Source organism: Bison bison, unplaced genomic scaffold (genome assembly GCF_000754665.1).
Source record: "Bison bison bison isolate TAMUID 2011002044 unplaced genomic scaffold, Bison_UMD1.0 scf7180017864216, whole genome shotgun sequence".
Lineage (NCBI taxonomy): Eukaryota > Metazoa > Chordata > Mammalia > Artiodactyla > Bovidae > Bison > Bison bison.
This window is the reverse complement of record NW_011494788.1, coordinates 1139475-1149414: the sequence shown is the minus strand read 5'-3', so window position 1 is coordinate 1149414 and position 9940 is coordinate 1139475. Positions and strand designations below refer to the sequence as shown.

The following is a 9940-nucleotide window of genomic DNA, read 5'->3' as shown; positions in this document are numbered from 1 at the left end:
ATTCAAGCTATCCCTTTTTTAAGCCAGATTTTTATAAAAAAAAAAAAAAAAGTTTCTGCACTTAAATGGACAATTAACTGTTTTCTACTAATCCCATCAAACTTCTCAACATTCTTAGAGCAAATTTAAGTCAAGACATCTTGTTCAAACATCTGTTGAGACTTTGAAGTGTACACTGGGAAAAGTCATATAAAATTTCTATTTGAAAGAGCAGTATTAATCTGAAATGTTTTTTGCTTTATTCGTATTTTCTTTATTAGTCATACAGTTCTCCAGAATTTCGTTAAATATGAGAATATTATGAGAGGCAGCAGGAGTATTACAGCATGTCTTATAAGAATATGAGTTTTATAGTCAGAAAGACAGAGATTCATTTCAGCTTTACCAATCATTAGCAGCATAATCACAAGCAGGTTATTTAAATTTTCTAAGCATCTGTTTCTTTATTATAAACTGGTATGATAATGAGAGTGCCTACCTTATAGGCTAATTTAAAGATTAAAAAGTACATAAAGCACAAGGCCAGACCATTGTGAGGAACATAGAAACGTTAGCTTTTATTTTTTGTAAATGTCATTTAAATGTAAAGTCCATATATTAAATATAAATATGCAATAAACCTAATAAAAATATATATAATTTGTGTTTTTTCCTTCTAAGTTTCATTCTGGTAAACTTTATACATGCAGTCTCATTTCCTGTAACTCACATTAACACATCCTTGAAAAACATCATAGTGATATAAAGGTAAAAATGTAGCTTTGACTACATTGTTAATATGTATGGAAAACTCCAAATGTATGTAGAAATTAAATTATTTCAGCTTGAAATTTATTTGTAAGACATGACATTTCATTTTCATTTGCACACATTTTGTCTCTAACTGATTAAATAATTTCCCAAATCAGCTTGAATTTGTCATATCTGTTTATAGCTAAAGGTAACAGCCAAATTGTTTGGGGCTAATTTACATAGTAAGTATAGTGAAATTTTTATTTTATATAAAATATCAGGTATAAACATTATTTCGACAAAATGCTAAAGAAGTTAATAATGTAACTTAACTATATGATCTATGTATATTTGTATTCAAATCTCATTAAAATGTAAAAATAATTAAAAAAAAAACAAGTGTTACATGGGCTGCTTTTTTCTCTTTTTCAGGTAACATGGTTAACTAGTCTTATAATATCTCTGGTTTCATAAAGCTAGCATCAGTTTTTCCAAAATCACTTAACTTTAAAGTTGGATGAAGAAAATATTTCCAATCCTGGAAAATAAGAAAAAGTAGAAAACTCACACTTTCCAATTTCCATATGTACTACAAAACAATTGTGCGGTAGTTTGAGCATTCTTTGGCATTGCCTTTCTTTGGGATTGGAATGAAAACTGACCTTTTCCAGTCCTGTGGCCACTGCTGAGTTTTCCAAATTTGCTGGCATTTTGAGTGCAGCACTTTCACAGCATCATCTTTCAGTATTTGGAATAGCTCAACTGGAATTCCATCACCTCCACTAGCTTTGTTCGTAGTGATGCTTTCTAAGGCCCACTTGACTTCACATTCCAGGATGTCTGGCTCTAGGTGAGTGATCACACCATCGTGATTATCTGGTTTGTGAAGATCTTTTTTGTACAGTTCTTCTGTGTATTCTTGCCATCTCTTAATATCTTCTGCTTCTGTTAAGTCCATACCATTTCTGTCCTTTATCGAGCCCATCTTTGTTGTCTTTCCCATTCTGTTGTTTTCCTCTATTTCTTTGCATTGATCACTGAGGAAGGCTTTCTTATCTCTTCTTGCTATTTGCTATTGCTATTTGCTCTTCTTGCGTCTTCTTGCTATTCTTTGGAACTCTGTATTCAGATGTTTATATCTTTCCTTTTCTCCTTTGCTTTTCGCTTCTCTTCTTTTCACAGCTATTTGTAAGGCCTCCCCAGACAGCCATTTTGCTTTTTTGCATTTCTTTTCCATGGGTTAGAGTCGGACACGACTGAGCGACTGATCTGAATCTGATCTGACTACAAAGCAATGGAAATCAAGACAGTCAGTCAGTTCACTCACTCAGTTGTGTCCAACTCTTTGCGACCCCATGAACCGCAGCATGCCAGGCCTCCCTGTCCATCACCAACTCCCGGAGTTCACTCAGACTCACGTCCATCAAGTCAGTGATGCCATCCAGCCATCTCATCCTCTGTCGTCCCCTTCTCCTCCTGCCCCCAATCCCTCCCAGAATCAGTGTCTTTTCAAATGAGTCAGCTCTTCACATGAGGTGGCCAAAGTATTGGAGTTTTAGCTTCAACATCAGTCCTTCCAAGGAACACCCAGGACTGATCTTTAGGATGGACCAGTTGGATCTCCTTGCAGTCCAAGGGACTCTCAAGAGTCTTCTCCAACACCCCATTTCAAAAGCATCAATTCTTCTGTCTGCAGCTTTCTTTATAGTCCAACTCTCTCACATCCATACATGACCACTGGAAAAACCATAGCCTTGACTAGATGGACCTTTGTTGACAAATGTCTCTGCTTTTTAATCAAGACAGTGTGGTACTAGAAAAAGATATATACTGACAGATCACTGGAATAGATCTGAGAATCCAGAACTGAACACATACATCTGTGGGACAACTGATTTTCAACAAGGTTGCCAAGACCATTCAATGGGGAAGGAATAATTTTTTCAACAAATGGTGTTGGGACAACTGGATGGCCACATACAAAAGAATTGTTTTCTGGTATTACAAAATCTGGGCTTCCCTGATAGCTCACCTTGTAAAGAATCTGCCTTCAATGCAGGGGACCCTGGTTTGATTCCTGCGTCAGGAAGACCCCCTGAAGAAGGGATAAGCTACCCACTCCAGTATTCTTGGGCTTGCCTAGTGGCTCAGATGGGAAAGAATCCCACATGCAGTGCAGGAGACTTGGGTTCCAACCCTGGGTTGTGAAGATCCCCTAGCGGAGGGCATGGCAACCCACCCCCAGACAGAGGAGCCTGACGGGTTACAGTCCATGGGGTTGCAAAGGGTCAGACACGACTGAGTGACTAAGCACAGCACATTACAAAGTCTAACATTTCCTGTGCTGCGTTGACTTCTTTGAGCCTTGCAGGGCCCCAAAGTCTTAAGCATAAGATTCCTTGTTCTTGTGAGATATGCCCCCCACCCCACAGGAAAGGCTTCCCATCTGACTAGTTCCTCTGTCAGCTGCACCAGGTACAACACACTCCATCCTCAGTCTAATGGGCTTTATCTCCTTGCCAGTCCATGAAATTTAAGCAAGCCAATCACAACCAAGCCAATGATCTCCCGTGGGAGCCAGTGATCACCTCATCCTCTGGATATTCCAAAGTCTGGCTCCCACAGCCTCTGCTTATCCTTACTATTCTCAAGTGCAGCCCCCATGTGGCTCTGTATGATATGCTGTGTCCTCTCTGGGGCTGCAAGCATGATTGATTGATAATCTTCTATTGGATTTCATCTGTCCAGTGCTAGATATTTTGTGTTCAGCCATCTCATACTATTTATGATAGAGGATACCTCCCTCACCAACTAGATAAATAGTAGGTAATCAAAACATCTTTACCTAACAACAGATACCAAACAATTCAAACTGGATCAAAGTCCCTAAATGTAAAAGCTGAAACTATAAAATTCATAGAAAACACAGTATTTGACAAAGAATTCTTAAATATGACACTAAAATCATGAGCAACAGAAGAAAAAAAATAACTTCATTAAAATTCAAAGGATTTTTAAATATTTATTTATTTACTTGGCTGCACCCGGTCTTAGTTGTGGCACATGGGATTTTCAATCTCCGTTATGGCATGGGGTGGCACAGGGGATCTTTAGTTGTGTCATTCGAGCTCCTAGTTGCAGCATGGGGGATTTAGTTCCCGACCAGGGATCAAACTGGGGCCTCCTGCATTGGGAGTGTGGAGTCTTAGCCACTGGACCACCAGGGAAGCCCAAAATTTAAAATTTTTGTGCTTCAAAGTGAAAGTGAAGTCGCTCAGTCGTGTCTCTCTTTGCGACCCCATGGACTATAGCCTACCCGGCTTCTCCGTCCACAGGATTTTCCAGGCAAGAGTACTGGAGGGGGTTGCCATTTCCTTCTCTAAGACACCATTAAAAAAAATAAAAAACACAACATATATAATACAACGAAAGAAAATACTTTTAAATCACATATGTGATAAGGACCTTACATCTAGGTTATGTAAAGAATTATTACAGCTCATTTAAAAAAAAAAAAAAAGAGAGAGAACCTGGTTTTGTTTTTTTTTTTTTTTTATAAAAGATTAAATTTATTGGTCTTTTTGGGGAATTTGATGCATCATTGGTATATTACAACTGAGCCATTAATCTGGTAGCTTCACCAACATTAACTGGTACATTTTCATGACACTGCTGAGGTATCAGTTGTTTCTGCAGAGGTTCAAGGGAAAGGCCTTTTGAGAAGTTTGCCAGTTCCTTCTGTATATCTATAAAAGCTTTATTCACTCTGTTAACTTTTTCATCATTCACAACGTTTATCTTCTTAAGATTAGTGGTAACTGGTTTTGCTTTATTTTTAACCTTAAAGCTTTTTTGGCTGGCTATGTGGAATACATTCCTGGACTTCTGCCCTCTTAGTTTGTTCTTGGCCATTGTCTCTCACCAGGCCTCCGACACCCTCGTATAGCCTCTCAGGTTCCAGGTAACGCCATCTGCCAGAACCTGGTTTTTTAAATGAGCATTTCTCTAAAGAAGATATACAAATAGCCAATAAGCATATGGAAAGATTCTCAATATCATTAGTCAACAGAAAGTTTGCAAATCGAAAACAAAATGAAATACCACTTCACACCCACTGAGATGGCAAGAATTAATAGGTCAGATAATAACAGGAGCTGATGAGGATGTAGAGAAATCAGAGCACCCACACACTGTTGATGAGAATATAAAATACTTCAGTCACTTTAGAAAACATCCTTGTAGTTTCTCAAATGATTAAACACAGAGCTACCACATGACCCAGCAATTCAACTTTTAGATATACACCCCAGAGCAATAAAATATATGCCAACACAAAAACTTGTGTAGGAATACTTATAGCAGCATTCATCATAGTAGACAAAATGTCGGGGGGAGACCCAAATATCAGTCAGTGGACAAATGCAAAAATAAAATGTAGTATATTCATATAATGAAATATTATTTGGCCATAAAAAGAAGAAATATTGATAAATAGTACAGCTGTTGTTGTTGCTAAGTTGCTAAGTCATGTCTGGCTCTTTGCAACCTCACAGACTGAAGCAAGCCAGCTCCTCTGTCCTCCATTATCTCCCAGAATTTGCTCAGATTCATGTCCATTGAGTCAGTGATGCTATCTAACCATATCATCCTCTGCTATTCCCTTCTCCTCCTGCCCTCAATCCTTCCCAACATCAGGGTCTTTTCCAATGAGTCAAATCAGGTGGCCAAACTGATTGTTCAGCAACAATCCTTGCGATGAATATTCAAGGTTGATTTCCTTTAGGATTGACTGGTTTGATCTCCTTGCGGTCCAAGTGACACTCAGGAGTCTTCTCCAATACCACAATTCAAAAGCATCGATTCTTCAGCTCTCCGTCTTTTGTATGGTCCAACTCTCATATCTGTACGTGACTACTGGAAAAACCATAGCTTTGACTATATGGACCTTTGTCAGAAAGCAATCTCTGCTTTCGAATACACTGCCTAGGTTTGTCATAGTTTTTCATCCAAGGAGCAAGAGTCTTTCCATTTCATGGCTGCAGTTACCATCTTGAGCAATTTTGGAGCCCAAGAAAATAAAACCTGTCACTGCTTCCACTTTTTCACCTTCAATTTGTCATAAAGTGATGGGACAAGATGCCATGATCTTAGTGTTTTGAATGTTATTTTCACACCAGCTTTTTCACTTTGCTCTTTCACCCTCATCGAGTGGCTCTTTAGCTCCTCTTCACTTTCTGCCATTAGAGTGGTTTCGTCTGCATATCTGAGTCTGTTAATATTTATCCTGGCAATCTTTATTCCAGCTTGTGAGTCATCCAGTCTCATATTTCACATGATGTACTCTGCATATAAGTTAAACAAGCAGGGTGACATATACAGCCTTGTTGGACTCCTTTTCCAATTTTGAAGCAGTCAGTTGTTCCATGTTCAGTTCTAACTGTTGCTTCTTGACCCACTTACAGGTTTTTCAGAAGAGGGGTAAGGTAGTCTGGTACTCCCATCTTCTCAAGAATTTTTCCCCAGTTTGCTGTGATCTACACAAAGGCTTTAGCATAGTCAGTGAAGCAGAAGTAGATGTTTTTCTGGAACTCCCTTGCTGTCTCCATGTTCCAAGGAATGTTGACAATTTGATCTCTGGTTCCTCTGCCTTTTCTAAACCTAGCTTATACATCTTGAAATTCTCCATTTAAGTACTGCTGAAGTCTAGCTTGAAGGATTTACAGCATAACCTTGCCAGCATGTGAAATGAGCACAAGTGTATGGTAGTTTGTACATTTTGGGGTACAGTTTGAAAAGTGTTAGTCGCCCAGTTGTCTCCAACTCTTTGTGACTGCCTGGACTGTAGCCCGCCAGGTTCTTCTGTTCATGAGATTTCCCAGGCAAGAATTTTGGAGTGGGTTGCCATTCCCTTCTCCAGGGGATCTTCCCAACCCAAGACTGAACAAGGGTCTCCTGTACTGTGTGATTCACTGGTAGCTCAGCTGATAAAGAATCAGCCTGCAATGCAGGAAACACTGGTTCGATTCCTGTGTCGGGAAGATTCGCTGGAGAAGGGATAGGTAACCCACTCCAGTATTCTTGAGCTTCCCTAGTGGCTCAGCTGGTAAAGAATCTGCCTGCTATGTGGGAGACCTAGGTTCCATCCCTGGGTTGGGAAGATCCCCTGGAGAAGAGAAAGGCTACCCACTCCAGTATTCTGACCTGGAGAATTCCACAGACTACAGTCCATGGGGTCGCAAAGAGTCAGACTCGTCTGAGCGACTTTCACTCATGTATTGCAGGCAGATTCTTTACTGTCTGAACCACCAGGGAAGCCTTTTGGTACAACTTAGATGAATCTTATGGAGAAGGCAATGGCAACCCACTCCGGTACTCTTGCCTGGAAAATCTCATGGACGGAGGAGCCTGGTAGGCTGCAGTCCATGGGATCGCTAAGAGTCGGGCACGACTGAGCGGCTTCACTTTCACTTTTCACTTTCATGCATTGGAGAAGGAAATGGCAACCCACTTCAGTGTTCTTGCCTGGAGAATCCCAGGGAGGGTGGAGCCTGGTGGGCTGCCGTCTATGGGGTCGCACAGAGTTGGACACGACGGAAGCGACTTAGCAGCAGCAGCAGATGAATCTTAAAAAAAACATTATGCTAAGTGAAAAAAGTTAGTCACAAAAGCCTCCATATTATATGATTCCATTCATTTGAAAGGCAAGAATAGGCAATATCTACAGGCAGAAGGTAAATTACTGGTTGCTTAGAGCTAAGAAAGTTATGGGGCAGTAGGATGATAATAGCTAAAGGTTACAGAGTTATTTCCTGAGGTGAAGAAAATGCTCTAAAATTGAATGTGGTGACAGTTGCACATCTCTGTGAACATATGAAAAATCATGGAATTATACACTTTACAAGGATGAATTGCATAGTATGCAAATAATATCTCAATAAAGCTGTTTAAAATGTATATTGGCTACTACCAGACGAGTACTACATTATATTCAAGAAGACTGACACAAATACACAGATGACTTATCTACAATAGATAGCTTGTTTTTTTTTTTTTTTAACTAAGCAAATTTGGTATTATTCCTTGCTTGGAAAGAATTATGTTTTCCTATAAAATATTTCTTGGTGCTAGTATATAAAAGGATTGAGTTGGATGATCCACTGGTCTGAATAAACACATCATTTTGTGTTTTTTATATTTTAAGCACAAAGCGGGGGACATGGACAGAATTTTTAGAATGTAAGCTCTGAGTAGAATGAACCTATTCTTTTTCCTCATTACAACTTCTCCTAGTTCTTGAAACCATCATCCCTCTTCTGATTTTATTATAATTGTCTCTTTGCAAAACTTAGAGCTACCTAAAATGATGTTCTATTTAATCTTCAAGAAGTATGGTGGGGTCTGGATCGACCACTATTCCATTTGGTAAACCCTGGCAGATAGCAGCCTTCTCTGGGGCTCCTCAGGAGGCAACTCAAGTGCTGCCCACAAAAAATGAGTAACCCTTGGTGCCTCCCATTCTGTCACACAATGATGAGCATGGACAAGGATGTGTTCTATCACTTGGACATCCTCAAGTGTTTCAGTACTCAGTCACTGCCCATTCCCCACAAGTGGCTTAGGAAGCTGTTGAAGGAGTTTGTGTTCCAGTCAATCAGGTAATACAGCCCATGCTCCAGGATTTGGAGTGAAGAGGTCAGGCAGAACCCTGGGCAGGCACAGATGGAGACTACATCCCAAAATGTCCTCCTAAATAAGTCATGGTTAATTTGTCCCTTCTGCAGCCACCAAGCTAGTGACAGGAAGATTCTTCTAACAATGCAAATGCATTTAAATTCTTGGTCTGGAAAAGTTTAACTGGATTTCAATCTCTTTACTATTTTAGAGAAAGTCCAATATTACATTTGCCAGTGAAAAAAAAACTTTTTAAAATCATTTTTGAAACTGATTTCAATTCCTAAAAATGTCCTAAAAATTCTATTTTAATTTTTATTATATACTTACTTATTATATCAATAATGACTATCAAGAATTTAAATGTATCACCACTTAAAAGTCTTAATCAATAATGGCATATGGCTATTCTAAAGGGAAAAAATTCTGATATTAAAAATGATATGCTCAGAAAACAAACTGAAATTTTTCATTAAGACATTTTAAAGGATTTTATTTAGAATTGCAAACAAATTCAAAAGTAATATCTTCTGTAGTATTTTCTATTCATTATTCTCCCTAAGTATATGTTACTAAAATGTAAAATTGATAATATAAATTTTTTCCACCAAGACCCATATAGATGCCTCAAAATGCTACAAAAATTGTCATTGCTTTGTCATTTTCCTGCCATTGACATGAAAAAATTTAGGAAAGCGTTAGTTTAAATCCAATGGCCAACCATTCTGAAGAAGCCCACATTAACAATATTTTCTCCTGCCCACATCTCCCCCATACTCCTGGACATTCTTGTTTATGTCTACTATTCCAATTTTCAAATCTATTTAACCTCTGGCCTTTATATGAATTCCCACTCCCATGCTGCTGTCTTGCTTTGAAATGTAGTCAAACTGTAATATGGCTACACAATCCTTTCATATTTTTCAATAATTTCTATTGATTATTATCTAGTCAATAGAAAATGCATCCTCCTTTTTTAAGAGTAAAACCATTTGTTATGAACTGAATAGTGTTCCCCTCAAATTCATATGCCCAAACCCTCAAAGTGACTGTATATGGAGATAGGGCCTTTAGGTAATGAAGGTTAAATGAGATCATAAGGGTAGAACCCTTATCTGGTAGGACTAGTGTTCTTATAAGAATAGGAAAAGACATCAGAGATTTCTCGTCACACACACACACACACAAAATAAAGTTCATGAAAGGGAACAGGGAGAAGGCAATCTGCAAGCCAGGGAAAGACATATTACCAGAAACTGAATTTCCTGGCACCTTGATCTTGGATTTCCAACCTCCAGAAGTGTGAGAAAATAAATTTCTGTTGTCTAAACCATCCAGTGTGTAGTACGCTATTATGGCAACCCAAGCTCCACACTTGGTCTGTTACTACATATTTCGCTGTGTGATTGCATACTATCTTCTTTATTATCTTCTTAGGGAGAAAAAACAAAAATGGAAACCAGAAACATCTCATCTCCAAAATGAATCCTTCCATTCATTCTGCCTTCCATCAAAACTCCTCTTTGTTTTTCTTTCC

General features: G+C 38.7%; 1 protein-coding gene across 1 annotated transcript; it reads right to left on the bottom strand.

Moving 5' to 3' along the window:
- Positions 1-4321: 4321 nt before the first annotated feature.
- On the bottom strand, positions 4322-4686 carry LOC104992517 (uncharacterized protein C8orf59 homolog). Its single transcript, XM_010845432.1, has one exon. It carries the CDS (start codon positions 4642-4644, stop codon positions 4342-4344), a length of 303 nt encoding a protein of 100 aa, XP_010843734.1. The 5' UTR covers positions 4645-4686; the 3' UTR covers positions 4322-4341.
- Between the last annotated feature and the right edge of the window lie 5254 nt (positions 4687-9940).